Source organism: Stegodyphus dumicola, chromosome 6 (genome assembly GCF_044657685.1).
Source record: "Stegodyphus dumicola isolate Sdum_Otavi_A_Nest chromosome 6, ASM4465768v1".
Classification (NCBI taxonomy): Eukaryota; Metazoa; Arthropoda; class Arachnida; order Araneae; family Eresidae; genus Stegodyphus; species Stegodyphus dumicola.
In genome coordinates, this window is record NC_140773.1 from 78,327,378 (window position 1) to 78,344,702 (window position 17,325).

At 33.3% G+C, this 17,325-nt stretch overlaps 1 protein-coding gene across 1 annotated transcript in view; it reads left to right on the forward strand.

Moving 5' to 3' along the window:
* Positions 1-17,325, forward strand: part of LOC118187971 (regulator of G protein signaling 7-like) — a 434,333-nt gene that overhangs the window by 391,067 nt on the left and 25,941 nt on the right. Inside the window, exon 12 of the mRNA XM_085818561.1 lies at positions 15,262-15,387. Within this exon, the coding sequence (XP_085674687.1) occupies positions 15,262-15,387 (126 nt within the window). The remainder of the gene's footprint in view (positions 1-15,261; positions 15,388-17,325) is intronic.

Consider the following 17,325-nt stretch of genomic DNA (forward strand, 5'->3'; position numbering starts at 1 on the left):
CACTGATCTATTCCTTTAGCAATTGATACAGATTCAAATATTGGCATGACAAAATAAAGATAATTTTCGCGTTTAACTAAAATTACTGTTTCGTTATTAGAATTAATTATTTGAGCACATTTTTCTTTGAAAATTACTGCAAGATTATTTTCAGTTGCTTTAGACACTGAGATTAAATTATTTTTCAAATCAGGTACACACAATACATTTTTGAGTTTGATATTTTCAGTTTTAGAACCTATGCGAACTTTAAATTTAATAGTTCCTTTTCCAATAACTTTAACTATTTTATCAGCAGCTAATTTAACATAAGTATCACCTACCTCGTGAATTTCTTGAAACAGTTCCTTGCTGTTACACATATGAGATGTTGCACCACTATCCAGACAAAAAAAATGTTTTTTTAGAATTACTATTTGTGCATGATACGGCTTTTTCTTGCTCCAGGGAATTCTGATATTCTGCAGACATCGCAGTTTCACTAAGATATTTGCTTTTAGTTTCTTTACTTTTCTTCCTAAATTCCGATGCTCAATGCCCATAGATATGGCAGAAGTTGCATCTATAGTTAACTGGATACTGTCGTCGGTTTGCAGACTTATTTGGTTTCAGTTTAGGAACCGGTCATTCAGTATACTTCCGATCTTTTGAATAGAATGCATGTTGAGGTTCAGAAAACGATGAATCTTTATTTTTCCGAGCGCTAGCTTCTTCCAACAGTTTAATTTTCAGCATTTCTGGAGAAGGCAGTTCATCACGAGATTCGATGGCTATTCGAAAGTCTTCATAAGAGTCCGGTATGCTATATAAAAGCAATATTGTAAGCAAATCATCCGCAATGTTTATTTCCATTTTTTTCAGTTTGTCCACAAGCATGAAAAAAATATTTAGATGATCAGTCATTTGTTTAGAATCACACATTTTTGTAAAAAGCAACTTTTTTAGAATTGTGGCCTTTCTAGCTGGTCCCTTCGATTCGTAAATAGAATGCAATTTACTCCACAGTTCGTGAGATGTTACACAATTCTTTACTTGTGGAAGTTCACTGGGTAAGATGGATAGGATTATATCCGCTCATGCTTTTTGATCAGTAGTTTTCCATTTCGCAAATTCTTCATCACCAGGTTCTGGTTTCGGAATTTTCCCAGTTACGTAGTCCCAATGATCCTTTTTAATCAGTATTGCTTCCACTTGCAACTTCCATGTGTCGAAATTGTCTTTGTTTAGCTTTTCAATTGAAACTGTATTTGTCGTAGTCATTTTCATTTCAGTCGACGCAGCTTGTCTTGCCGAAAGAATTTAACAAGGTGGTTGGACTGCACAGTTGAGAGCTGTCTGCGCCCATAACCTATGAAGAATAAAATGACGTCTTCCATATACATGAAAAACATTTATTTAAGCTATGAAGACGTTGAACAGCAGAGTAGAAACATGATATTACACAGCGCTTAGCACTTCCCGTTTTCATGCGATACTCACCATTGACTTTGACTAACTGCGTAGAAAAGTATTACGCAGCAAAGATCTTGCTTATCATGCGCATGCGCTAGGGGAATCAACGGCCGTCGCCAACAAAATGTTCTATTGCTGCGCCTAGAGTGGTGTTACATCAGACCTCAGTCCAGTGAGATAATGCAATCACGCCCTCTTCTTTCTGCATTCCTTTTAACTTTGGAACAGACACATCTCGACTGAGAATCAAGTACTTCTCTCAGACGTCTTTTTCAGCGACTTGCCGAAACTAGGACACAGCTATACCATGTTGATTGAACATTTAGACTGATTTGCACGATTATGAAACATCCATGCTCACGTTGAACAGAAAAAAACGAAAACCTAAACTAGACCGTTAGATTGAGTTAGATGACAAAGAGAATATTAAGTTAGAGAGATAAAATAATTATGAGTGTAAATGAATTGTTGAATCTGAAAATGTTATGAGATTTCCCATGTACGTGCTTATTAACAATATAAGAAACAATTTCAAATCAATTTGTTGAAAATTCAGTTCAGATTTTATCTTAGCCTCGATCAAAGTATAACTCTTTGACCATGATTAAATTTGCATACATTCCATTTACCTAATATTTATCGCGGTCTAGCTCAAAGAGTTGCATTAGTTAGATCACGAAGTTACTCTTTGATCCTTCATCTATCTAAAATATTGGGGCTGAAGTTTTTCTAAAGCGGTAGTTCATTGGTGTCTACATGAATCTCTAAATTGATGTTTGAAGTATAGTTGAGTTGCTTAATGATCTATTCAATACAACTGTAATTTATTCTTTCGATATCATAACAAAATAAAGCGAAATGTATCGATTTATAATACGACCAACAATATTTCTAGGAAAACGAAATTCTTTCGGAAATGAAATTAAATAAAACATAGCAAAAATATCTTACTTCTCGCTTAAATATTTTTAAACATTTGATGCAATTTCTAACTTTTTCCAAACAAATATTTTAATATCCCATATTTATTTATTATGTCCATATTTGGACATATTTGTGAAAATCATATGAAATCAACAAATCAGCGTATCAGAGTATAGTTTATACCTAAACACTTGTGATATAAAAGAAAATAAGATACATTTTGGTTCAAACTGTCATTGACACATGGCTGTTAATTTTCAAAAACCTGTAAATTTAAATTCTTTAAAACACAATATGTCATTGACTGCAGTCGTACTGAAAATATTGTTGCATTTGAAGGGAGACAGGGATCGTCTGTTTACCATAAGTTAGTCGATTTTGCCCCATGTCTGCCAGTATCGAGTGGGAGAGCTCCCAGCTGGGAGGCAAGCATCCGTAGTAGGCAAGCAAAGGACATTGCTTGGTTTGGTTATACAATTACAGCAAAACACTCGAGAGCTATCTTCCTAAAAGGGACGATGCATTCGTGGAAGATTTTCTAAGGGAAACTGGCTCGCATCCGTGTTACACATCGAAAACCCACGAAAATACCCATGTAGCCAAGCCGTTCGGTGAGATTCGAACCACTAGTTTTCAGCGACTTCAGTGCCACCAGCCGCTCGGCAGCTGGTGGCACAAAGGGCACTGTATATCTGTAATTGGTATTTCAAATGTCCATCTAGCAGCAGATAGCTATAACGCTGTAGGTTATGTGTTTTCACTGAATGGTACTAAGATTGAATAATAATATACAAAAGAATATAGTAATACAGTAATGTACAGGATACAGTAATGTAAATGGGAAATAAAATACAATAGTATTTCTACAATAGAACGCAGTATGTCAAATGTATTGCTTATATAGACTTAATACATAGATGTATGAGTGAATTAACAAATTTTATACCTGATTATGTATAGGAGGGCAAATGCAGAAAATTTCATAATCAAGACATGAAACATTAGTTTGTTTGTCCATGAAAAGTAACGTCAATTCATCTTTCTGTGCTACAGAGATTCTATGATATGATGAAAAAATATCTATTAGAATAACATCTGCTTAGGAATTTCTGGAAATACTGTAGCCTGCTAGCAAATGAAAACTAATAATGCCATAAGATCTTAACTTTGCCTATTCTATTCTTATAGCACTGTTAACAAACACATCTATCAGTGAATATTTGAACTGTAATTTATTCTTACATAAGAAAGAAATCTACCTTTGATATAAGTCTTCGTATAAACAACATTTTGATGCACCAAATTTGTTAATTTTAATATGATTTTTTTAAATTCTACCAAATTTATGACACACCCTGTAATTCGATATCTTTCTAGTTGAGGTCTTCGTATTGTAACAATATTATATATTCGATATGTTTTTACATTGTATACGTCATGCAATATTATTTACAGATTTCTTTTTCTATCTTCATGTAGATCTTATTATCGAGTAATATGATTACGTAATTAACAAAGATTTTTGCTTCTTTTTGATAAAATATGATTAATCTCGCCGATGGATTAGATGACGAACGTTGATAACGTTTTACTTCCTTGCATGAAAGAAGTATTATAATGGCAAAAAATTTCGGGTATCATATTTTAGCGGAAATATGCATTTTGAATTGACCTCTCGTGAATTCATCTGAATGATTTTTTTGCATAACGTCTGTACGTTCGGACAGAATTAAGGACTCTTTTTTTTTTCCAAAATGGATTGTAAAAGGCATTTAAAATAGATTTAGAAGCGACTATTTTGTGACGTCTATACTTACCTAAGTATGCATCTCGCGTAACTTAAAAATGATTAGCTGTAGAGTGTTGAAATTTTGTATATGGGACTATCATACCATCTAGCTGTGCACCTCACTTTTCTATTGCAATCAGCCTCACTAAAGAAATATATATATACACCCACACTCTCTCCCGGCTCGGTGAGCTCTGTTTATTATTCTTATATGTTGGTAAATTGTGCATTTTTTACTTTAAAAAAGATTGAATTATGTTGTTTTTACGTTCCGGTTAAGGTTTTTATGCCCAAGTTAATCTTTATATAATAGTTGCAGAATTATCAACAATTTAAAAGTGGTGCTAGGCCTGATGTTGCGGCTATTTGTTTGCATTTGAAGTTCTGAGTAATATAGAGAATTAAGTCAGTTGAACCAGTGGTTTAAACTTAATTTGCCCAGTGGAACCAAAGGTTAACTTTGAATTCTGTGCACCGAAAATTTTGCCTTTCTGGCCGCCTATCGAATTTCTTGTTTTTGCGTAGAAAATCTAATTTTAATTGCAAAAATTATTGTTAACAGCATTTACGTTTTTCTTTATTTTACAACTCTTAAAGAAAATGTTTTGATTTTTTATGTACTTTTGGCTTGCCGCGAAGTGAAAACTGAATTAAGTGAATGAGAAATAAATCTCTAATGAAATTCGAGCAAATAAGTTTAATTCAAGTGCAGCAAAAAATGTGTATGATTTAATAGGATGCACAAGGAAGTAATATGCGTCCACATCATATTTGTTTATCATATTCAGTAATTTCATTTGGCAATTACATTACTTGTATAAATAAGTATTATGTTCAGTACACTATTCTTCTCCATAAATATCTCAGGTTTCCGTTCCTCATTCGGTTGTTCATGCCACATTCTTTTCATTCATCTTTGTTAGGCTTAAGACGCTATGTCAGATATATTTTATTAATATTTGTTCTGTTAATTTAGAAGTCAAACAACAAAAATCAGCGTTATATTTTCAAATTTTCACAGGACTAGTTTCGATGGTTTTACCGAACCATTATCCTCAGCTGCAAAAGCGCAATGAAATCTTAGTTTTGTATCTTAATTTGTTCTGTTTTTAAGCTGAGAGGTAAAGGACAATTTTTATTGCAAATTACTCGAGGTCCATTTTTCTAAAGCGGCATACCTTTTTTAGAGAAAGGGGGGATTCTGTTCTAAAATTCATAACTATACCATTCTCCCACCAGCAACTGGAAAAAAAGAAGGAAATTTAAACCAATGATTTAAATTATATGATGCTCCTTAAAGTCATAAATTTAGACAATCATTTGCCAGTTTCGGTTGACAGTTTGAATTAAATAACATTTATTTCATCAAAGCAATTGAGAGTTATCTGCTTATGAGCTAGCTTCGTGGAGGACTTTCTCAAGGAAACTGTCTCGCATTTCCGATTAGAAGAGAAACGATCAAACTACTATAAAATAACCATTCAACTGCCATTAATCGAATCTGCATTTAAGATTAAGGCAAAATTTCACATGATTAAGAATCATGTGAATGATTAAGAATTAATGATTGCAAATTCCAATATATGCTTATTAACGTAAAAATTTAAAATGTTAAAATAATAATTAAAATGTCAGTTTTAAGGAAGAAATAAGTAACATCTTAATAGATATTATAAATACTTCCTTTATAACGACCATGGTTATAGAAATAAAATATGTGTTAAATAAATATATTTGATACGTGGATTTTTATCTAACGCGATTTCTCACAATCAGATGTCCTTTACCTAACTATATAATACATATATATATAATGTCTTTTCATAACCTAACCTTCATATCTCTAAAAGGAATGAATATATTTCTATCGCAGCCTAAGCCGATTTACTTTATTTTCTTTTATCATAGAGTTTGCTGTCAAGAATCAACATCTCTTCGTGTTTATTTAGCTCTTGAGATGAGCTCTACGCAAACTTTTCTTTCTTGATTGCATAACTTGATATTGCATATAGACTGATCTCAATTCTGATCTCCACAATGTCTAAGGTTCCCATTTTGAAGACGTTCTCATAAAAACTATCCATAAAAATATTAAATAAGTTAATAATCCGAATGAAGCAGAATTTAGCATTTAACCTATTTAAACTCAGGGGAAAATTAAAGAGGCAAAGCATTAAACATTGCGCTTAAAGCAATTATAAATGTTTCTTAAAGTTGCATCCATCAACATTAATAATTATGTTAATTGAATTTGATAAACCAATCAGAAGTGTCAGATCAATTAACAGCTGCATAAATTCATTCTAAAAAGGTTTCTACTGTTTTCATTGTATAAATAACCTTTTCCATATCGCTTTCAAAAAACATGTGAAGAGACAAATACTCATAATGGTAAAACTCATAATGGTAATGTGAAATATGATACGCATTTATAATGAATAATTAAAAAGGGATAGCAAATGTATCAAAAATTTATAGAAATACTGTCTTCGTTCATTTAGGTTATTTTCTAGGTGAGTTTACAAATTTGAATAAATACTAGTTCTATATTTATGTAAATAACGACTCACCCCGAATAGTTTATCACATTGCATACATATTATTCTAACATTTTATTATTTATAGCATAATATTTTAATAATAAGCAAGCATATTATTTTAATACTGATCTTCATTATATGTTACTGTTACCAAGAATGCATTAATTCTCGATGGCAGTCAACCACACACTTAAATCATCACTTCTGAGGGGTAATGTAGGAAGACAAAATGTGTTGAAATGACACATTCGTAGGTTTCAGCATTATTCTTCAAGTCTTATGAATACAGAAGAAGTAAAATAAATATAGCTTAGGCTGTAAGAGTAAGTAAAATATATAAATATAGATTAAAAAATTTAAGACAAATAAAGAATACAGAAATAGCGAACTTTGTGAAACTTATGTATTATCGAAACATTAGTATAAGCCACCAAATTTTCAAAAAGTTCTAAATTCTGGCAGCCTTGCGCGCAAACATTCTTCAGAAAACGGTGCTCATTACAATTCTTTAGATAAGCAACATCGTCATTTTTATATATGTTTGAGAAATTTGCTTAGCAAAGGAAGAAACTGCTGTAAAATTTATGCAGGAATGCAGTATTTTGCCCAAAATTGCTAAATGCGTTGGTGGACGGCCAGGGAGCAATGTGGGGAGCTGCACTCGATGCTGAGTTAGCGCAACTCTTCCGATGTTTTAGAAGTGAAATTAAATCACTGCGTACACGGAGAGATGAACAGCGGGAAGAAATTTTCACGATAAATAAAAGCATTTTATGTTTAATATATAAGATAATCCTTGTGTAACAATTAAAATTTGTCGTTTAAATTGTTAAAGTGTGTTTTCTTTTTATATGTTGATAACGTTTGCCAACCTACTTAAATATCAATAGTTTGCGAATCATTTAAAAATATATCGCGAACTGTTGCCTTATAAGTAATTTTTCATCTGTAAAATGTCGTCAAATTGCCTTGTGTTGGTTGCGTTAATATGTAAATACTGCCTTTGTAATAATGCTCCTTTATAATGTAATATGTAAATACCGCCTTGTTTTGAAATGAGATATTGAGAGATAGATAAAAGAGTTTTACTGATGTAAATTATTTCCTGTTCATAATTCAAACAGATCCATCGCTATACGAACACGGGACTTGCCGATATGCATTTTATCTCTAGGCTGTATTTGAAAATGTAACATGTAACTGTTACTCAAAGGAAGTACTCGAAAATCTTTCTCCTATGCATCTTTTGAGTGGCTAATACGTTTTAGCCGTAATCACATAGATAAAATGCATGTCGGCAAACTCCACGTTCATGTAGCGATGAATAGAGCTCAAAATTTGCACTGGGGACAACAATTTGTGCCAGTAGAACATTTTCACCCTATCATTCAATAGCGTCCTATAATACCTCAACACGCCGTTTCCGCGCATATGTGCTTTCACAAAATTTGCTTATTTCCTTCTCCCTTTCTGTCTGCTTTTATATTTTTGCCAGATGCTTTCTACGTACCTTTACATTTTTGCGAGATTGTACACTGTATGCAAACATCCAATATACATATATATATAGGGTGCGGCAGGGAAACTTCTTTATATGAAATGCGCACCATCTAGCGACATTTATTCCGAGAAGGGTGGGGTAGCGCTCATTGAAAAGGGCGGACATTCAACACAGAATTCAGAGCTCGAACTCAGTAATCGTAGGCGGTCGAACAGTGCTCTTGACTTCGATTCGATTTTTCTCAACTTTATAGTGATTCCTTCGGGTATCACTCAGTATGTCCTTATTCCGGACACCGACTTCTGAGGATGAAGACTATAGCGATTTAGCAGAAACCGAGGTTTCTACGAAATCTATGCCTAGCTGCTCAAAGAGAATGGAATTTCTAAAAAGTCCAATTTCAGAAAAACGAGCCAAACCGAACAAAGTGAAAAAGAAAGCTGCAGTTGCCCCTGCAATCCCAAGCGAAGACAAAATTCCTGACGAATTATCATATGAAGACCGAGTTTACTGGAATTAATGAACCGACTCCTGGAATTAATGAAAGAACAAGGAGTGGAAAAGTTAAGAAAGTTATTGATGAACTGAAACCAACGCCTAACGCCACCTAGGAAAGCGTAGCCGCTACAGCAGTAAGCACCCCAACGAAATCTGAGAGGAAACGAATCCGTATGGACTCACCACAAACTAAAGTTACCAGAAAAAAAATGATGCCTCCTCCCGCACCGATAAAGGATGAAAACGAATGGCAATCGCCTAAGAAGGTCACTAAAATTAAAGAAACCCCAAAACCCATGAAAATAACGCAGGAAAACAGATTTTATGCACTTCTAAATCAGCAGGCAGAAGAGGAAGGAGAAGAAAAAAGTGAAGTACCTCCTTCACCCATCGTTTTCTTCCACGATGAAGCTGATTGGTCGGATTTAGACGAACTTTTTAAAAAGAGCTGCACAGAGGAATATGAATCATCACTGAAAGCTAAGTCCATCTATGTTTATACCAAAAACTCTAAATATTACAGAACCATGTGTAAAGTTGCCGTGGCGCAAGGCACTTCATTTCATTCATTTATGTTAGAAAGCTTCAAGCCGTTACGAGTTATCCTAAAGGGCGTTCCAGCCTCAGTTAAGGAAAGTGCCATTTACGACGATCTGATCAGACGAAAATACCCGATCCTGGAAGTTAAACAATTCACCAGAAATAGACCAGAAAACATTATCAAATTGCCAATATTCCTTCTTGAACTTAAAAAGAATGCAGACGGACACTCCATCCACAATCTATCAAATATGTTCAACTTCAACTGCAGTATTGAAAAGTTCAACCCCCGCAGACGCCCTGTACAATGCTATAGATGTCAGGAATACGGACACAGTCAGACATGTTGTAACAAACCAGAAAGATGTGTAAAATGTGGCTTACCACACCGCTGCAATTTATGTCAGATGCCTAAAGATAAAAAACCGACTTCTATTTTTTGCAAGGACTCCGTGTCAGCAGTTACAGGGGTTGTAGCTATTACAAGAAAAGATTTGAAAGTAAAAACCAGGACTCCCAGCCGACATTTCCAGTACAGAAAATCCCAGATTTTACTTCGGATAATTTCCCTCAGATGCTCACAGAAATGAAAATAGCAGAAACTCCAACCCAGCAGAAACCAGCACAGCAAAACCAAACATACAGTTCTTAATTGCAATAGAATTTACAACCACCACCAGAAGAGACAAACGAAATCCTGACTTGGCTCAAGGATGAAAAGATCAAGAAATTCCTCATTACAGTCATCCAACTAATAGAGAAAATTAAAGCTGCAAAGATCCCCTGGGGGAAGTTAAGAGTCGGTTTTTATGCAACCATGACTGTCATGAATTTTGCCGAAGAAAACTAACAAGATTGAAAAACCACTCAATAGATGGCAGCACACGAGAAGATCACTAAGCCTAAATCTCCTTTCCCGACCTGCTTTACTCCATGACCAACAGACGGCGCCTCAGAAATCGTCAGCTAAGCCTAAATCCAAGATATGAGACTACTTACGGAAAGACTAATACATGGCAGCACGCGAGCTACGATGATTTCCACCCTATCCGTCTTCTCCACTCTTTTTCTCACTCCCTCGCCAGTTCTCAAAGGACAAACTGAGGAGTTTTCATCTTTTTTCGTCATCTCCCCGTTCCCTCCGTGGGATTCACTCAGGAGTTTGTCATCACCATGCCCATTGTGGACTTACTTCATGTTTACAGGGAAGTACTGCAATAGCAGTAGAACCCCTGTATAACTACTTCTGTATCAACGAAAAGAGCGGTATCTAAAGTTTTATGTCTTGTAGGTTTAGTACCGATCATGCAAGATTGTATGGTTTAGTACCGATCATGCAAGATCACGAGAGAGGAGCGCTCGTTCTCCGTGGAGTCGTACTTTTCAACGTACTGCATTTTCATCCGTATAAATTGGCAGTGGTGCAAAAACTTAATCCACATGATTTTCTTTCATGAAAAAATGCATGCAAAGCCGTCCTTGACGATACGCCTCATGAGGCTCATTTTCATATTTCCGATTGCAGTATGCATTAAGCAAAACATGCATTAAGCAAAACTTAATGGAGCGGCACATATCGCCGAGAATTTCATGAGCAGCCCCTCTATACAGAACATGTGATTGTTTGGTTTGCATTGTCCAGAATAAGCATCATTGGACCATGATATTTTGGAGGACATTTCCCTGGACGCCTTGTGTCCTTAGGAGGCGGATTGTCAGTGGCCAGCGCGCTCGCCTGATTTAGCCCCGTGTGATTTCTTTTTGTAGGGCTATCTAAAATCTCTAACGTCCAAAGACCCTGGCTCAACTGAAGAACAATATTCAAGCTGCTATCGACAACATACTCTGTGATATGCTGGTAAAAGTGGAACGAAACTTCAAAACTCAACTATCTCAATGCAACGGAGGCCACCTTAATGATATTATTTTTAAACTGTAATTAAAAAAAAACTAAGTGTCTCTCAATAACTTGGAAAAATATTAAACTGATATCGCTTTTACTATTCGTGTTATTCATTTTTTAAATAAGGTAGTTTCTCTGCCGCATCCTATATATTGCTGAGTTATATACACACACACCATATCCACAGTCCTTAGCGACTTTTATTTTCGCAACCGTTGGTTGTAGACTTATACTTCAATTACAAAAAAGTTTCAAACGACTCAGGTATTTACGTTTTAGCATTTTTAAGACATCCATTTTGTAAAAATTACTAAATCTAGTTTTTATACGTTCTCTCGGTCTCTACACTTTACGTTTAGGAAAATTTATATTCATTATAAAAACTAAAATAAGTTCATTATAAAAACGTACGTAACTAAAAATAAAATATATGCTTAGAAAAAGGTTTCTGATGTTATTAGCTTAACTGACAAACATTTCTACGCAGATTGCAAAGAAATGTATTGTTTAATGCTTTTTTTTTTTTTTTTTTCAAAAAAAGAGATGTTGTTCACAAAATCGTAGCATTTGTGTTGTAGAAAACTCTTGCATGCTGCAGTATTGGCCCATAGCCAACTCGTAATGTTATTCGTATGATTTAAAAATTTTAAATCTTTCTAGTTAAATTAACTTTTTGTGTGACTATTAGATAATAATTGCAATGTAAAAAATTTCGTTAGAATATTAGTAACACACTTTTACCATTTGAAAATTTATAAATTATTCACGTAAAAGTTCTTTCTGCATAGCAGTTTCTGTATAATCATAAGTTATAGAATATCGCATATTAGTAAATCTGAGAATATCCCTAAATGACATTTAAGAGGTAAAAATTAACCTCTAATTTTTAACTATCTATTATTAACCTTACGATAATTTATTTATTAACCAGTCCCTTAAATTAAGTTAGAAATGACTTCAAATATCCTAAATTTTGTAATTACATATCTTGGTTAATTTTTGCTGTACGGTTAGCAAACATTATTGCTTTGTCTTTTATAATGGGAATAAAATCTTCTTAAATATAAGTGTATCGGCCGGAGAAACAAATGGTCAAATAAAATGCAACAATTGGTCAAATTGGCAAAGCACTTGATCTTGTTAATAAACTTTTCCAGAAATTTAGTTTCATAAAATGTTTATTAAAATTTATAAAAAAAATTGCATGTCACAATTTTTGGCAAGTAAATCTATTTCCGATTTAAACTTTGAACGATAAACTAAGACTATTCCTTGTATTCCAAGAATTGATCGTAGTATTCTAATTTGGAGACCACTGTTCTGAAGAAAACGGGTTCAAAGAAAAAAAAATTCTAGTACTTAAGGGAAAACTGTTTCAGTTTTATTGAATGTAACTCCAGAATCGAGTACCTCTTGAGAATTATAAATCACCCAAAGGTGATAAATGGCCAAATGAGGGTAATTTTAATTACCGCAGTGTTGGAGTATTTTGGCAATCCTTCTTGAAGCGCGTCCAAGCCACACATATTTTTTTTTTTTCACTTCGACTTCTAGTATCAAATAAAACGAACTGAATCGCGTATACGCCTTTTAGCTGGTCGTGGCATCACTGGTTAGAATTGCTAAATGTCAGTTATTACATTAATTTTCCTAATGCTAATCGGCGCTCTGTATAGGATTTTTTTCAGAGTAAAAAAATGGTGCCCAGATTTTCGGCCAAGCTAAAGTTCCAGTAACTGCACACAAAATTATTTCTAGTTCTTGCGATTGAAAATTATAGTTAACTTAATTTTTGGAATATTCTCTTTTTTACATCGAAACATCGCATCAGCAAATAAACAAATTCCATAAATGGCAAAAGTTGCAAAATGTGCGTATATATGCTATAACTATTATTATTTTATCCCTCCTTTCAGCATGCCTTCGTGGTGTAACGGTAGCACATTCAGCGCGTATTCGAGAGCTACAGCTTCGAATACCGGCAAGAGCATTGCACATTTTTCTCATCTCCTTCTTTAAACTTTCAGGTCGTGCTTGTCTACGTGTTGGACATTTTCGGTCCAAGAACTTGTAAACGACCCAGCGGGAAGAACTATGTTACAAATTTTCAAACATTTTGGAGGTAACAAGGCACAAATTCAGTAGGCATAACGGTTTATGTTTTTAATAACCCGTTATCTATTTAGCTGTGTAATTTTTAATTGGTCCTTTTTATGTTTACGTTTTAAATAATGATTAACCAAATAAACAAACAAAATGCCGTATATATGAATTAATTTCTCTACGAATTCTTACTTTGCGCTACAGCACTGGAAATTATACGTTTATTAAAGAGTTCCGCATGTAAATAGCTTAATTATTCCCCCACTTAGATAGCTATATTAAAACCTCAGATATTGCGGTTGAGTGTCTTATGACAATATTCCAAAGATTTGAGAATTTTCGATACGTAACGGAGATATCATTTCGTAAAACATTATACGAAACATTTACGGGAATATTTTCACTTAATTGGTTTCGCATTTAAGAACATGATGTTTTAACGTGTTTTAATGTAATAAATTTCGTCAGCTTAATGTTCGCAGATTTTAATGTTTAATATATTTCTAAAGATAACGAATTTCGAAATTTCTTGATGCTTAACAAATGCGTTTGCCACAATTTATCAATAACACTTCAGTTGGCAACCTTCTGAAGAATTTTAAATCTGTAGCTTTTTTACCCTATACCGAGCATGTCAATATCTCCATACATATCAAGATCGCGAGATGTTTAAAATTTCTACCTTCTTTTGTACCCTGCATAAGAAAATGCTCTTCTCTACTCAAAAATTTGTATTTTCATTACAGTGAAAAAAGCTTTGTGGCTTCATTTTGTGATTTTAGTGCAGACAAATTTTCAGCACATTTTCCCGCATTTTTAAACTAGTCTTGTCTTGGGGAACAGAGAATGTGCCATTCGGGATTTTATCGAGAATGATTTTTCTGCAGTTTTATCAACTGTGCTGGAATTATATTTTATATGCTAATTGCTTTCACTGCAACATTTCGCAGTTTCCGTAAAGCTCATTTTTTTCTTAGCATCAGTCTATCGAATTATTCATTGATTACATCTGTCAGGAACATCGCAAAAAGAAATAAAGTCATAAAACCGTTAAAATATATTTAGACACTGATCAAACTTTACATCGAATATATTTTGTAGCGTGAAAATTTAAACTTTCATCTGTGATGCTATTGTTAAAGCTGAATTACAACATTTCTAACAATCAGTATGTAATAAAAAGTTAAAAGCGCAGCATAAATTATAATAGTCTAATAAAACGATATGCCTAAAAATCGCAACATAAATGTGAATAATTTAATAAAACGTTACTCATAAACGATTATTCTACACTAAACTACGTTAATACAGGACGCTGGTAACGTCTTTCATTTATTGAACTGTTGATAAGAATATTTAAAAAAATTATCTGAAAGGTATAAATTAAGGGGGTTATTTTCAAAGTTCTAGAAAGATATAATTTAGTTACTTCATCAACTTTTATCAAGATTACAATGCAGTTTTTCAGCATAATCCTCATTAAATTGAACACACTTATCACAACTAAAAACTAATTTTCAAGGGCGTAGTTAAATTCTCAAATCGAACCCCCGTAAAGTTTTGTTTCAATTGTGAGAACAGAAAACTCTTCGCAGACATTAAACATTTTCTTCACATCTCTTTCCACGAAAAGAAATGATTGCTCTTCACATCGTCCATTATTGCAAAAACAGCGAGTCAAAAATTGAAAAAAAATCTCTGCTCGGTCAAACATCATGTTCATGCCTCAGTCAAACATCTGATTTGAGCTAAATAATATTGCACGTTATAGCTGCAAAAACATCTCAAGACTTCACTCTGACCGACAGCGTTACCTTTAAGTTCCAGGAATTGAACTAGAGTTCAGTTGTTAGAACTATAAAAACATCCTACGTACATTAATTAGAGATGTTATTAAAAATAAATAAAGAAGCTGAAATTTCCATAGCTACACTTAAACATGTATTAAAATAGTTTCCTCCGAAATGCTTTTATCGTAATCTTTCTTAATACGTTGTTTAAATATTTTTAGAAAAGAAGTCAGCGCACGACGAGTAAGACGATGGGCATTTTCTCTCCAAGAACTTCTAAAAGATCCAGCTGGAAGAGAGCAGTTTTACAAATTTTTAGATAAGGAATTCAGCGCTGAAAATCTTAAGTAAGTTCAGATGAATTCTTTATTTCAATCTTGCCTGAATTGTAATATGAATGTCTGGAATGTCTGACGTTCTGAGTGTGTGAAGTAGCAGCCTTCTTTCCCTGAATCTCCCTGAAGTATGATTCAGATTTTGCATATTAAAATTTATAATTTTACATTGAAATGTAATTTATCTACGTATCTTTAAATATGAAATAAATGGTTCTGTACAAATATGATTAGTATTCTTATTTCTTTTTATTTCTTTTATGAAATGTAACTTAATAATAAATACAACTTGAAAGCGATTAAACTTATAACCATCTGCCCAATATATCTGTTGTTTACAATATGTTTCCATAAGAGGTTTTCAGAAATTTTGTCGTATTCATATGCGGCAGACAAAAATACTACTCGTATACCCTTCTGGCATATACATTGAACAACCTCTATAATTTATATGAATCGACATTTGAAAAGCGATTTGTTCTCATCTAATATTTTATTTAAAATACTTTGCCTTTACGCTTGGTTATACGTATGGCAACTTGAAACTAATCCGGGAGATCCTCATATAAGATACATTACGAAAACACATTTTATATGAAAGAGTAATTGAAAAGATTCTTACATAAGGCAATCGTCATATTGCCTGCCACAGATTGAAAACAAAAATTAAATTGCAATCTGAAAATTTCAGATTTTAGGCTACATTTCGACAAGTTAGTTTCAAAATCTTAAAAAAATGTTTCAAAAGTTTTTAATTATGAAATTCTTGAACATTTAAAATATTGCTATTCGATCTCCTTCGTATGCTGATTCTGACTGATTTTTAACTAAGCAGTTACTATTAATCTACTAGTTTAAAAATAATTTCTAGAGAAATCATGTTACAGAATATAAAATCATTTATTTGAAATGAGCTGTCAGAAAGAATTCGAAATAATAGCGTAAAATTACCATGACGTTATTTCATCATAGATTATCAGCACGTGAAGGCGCGTGCATTTATTTGACAAAGCAAATAATTATTCACGATGTAATTGTGCATTTATTTCAGTGGCTCATTGGTACACAAAACTTGCATCAAATATTTCTTTCATGTTACAGTACTCTATATTATACAAGGAATCAAAATCGTCAAAATGAAAATAATGAACATTATCGGAAAACATTTTCTTCGAAGTGCTTTAAAAAATCTACTGTTATCTAGCCTACATTCTATTATTATCCTGAAAAAGGAGTTTTTTCCTGCTGCCTCGGTTCACAAATTTAACTCTTTAGACTATTCATTATCCGAAATGTTTGTAAACCGAAACATTTTGCCACGTAGAAATTCATATAAAATCGATTAATCTGATCTCAGATGACTGCTTATTTCAAATTTATAACAATATTTCATACCGCAAAAATAATGGAAATCGTTAAATTTAAGTTAAAAAAGGTCAACACAATATTTAACAGATAAAAAAGACGAAAGCTTAATGTATTTCTACCGTACCCGTAGGAAGAAGAGCAGATGACGTGAGTGAAAACGAATAAGCAAGAGATATTACTGTTTAGATGATGAAACTTATCTCGTAAAAATATGAGTTAACTCTCTTTATGGGCATCTTCTTTATTTTAGCACAACTCTACTTAAGACACACTAGGCCTCAATTCCACTCAAAATTCTTTCAATATAATTTTTTTTTTGTTACCTATATTTTAGAATGTTTCTAAAGTTAGACATGGCATTGTCTCTGAAAATTCTTTCTGCTGCTTCATCAGAGTGATGTCACTATACGACATGTTACACTTTTTTCCATTCTGCACAAATTTCGCAGATTAAAGAACTAGGTTATCTTCTCTTCATTCCCTTTTTTCTGAAGGCACTTCTTCCACAATATCCTTTAGTTGCTACTTCTGAAGATGTTTTATTTCTTTCTCGTTGAACTCGTTTTTGTCGTTGTGAAGTAA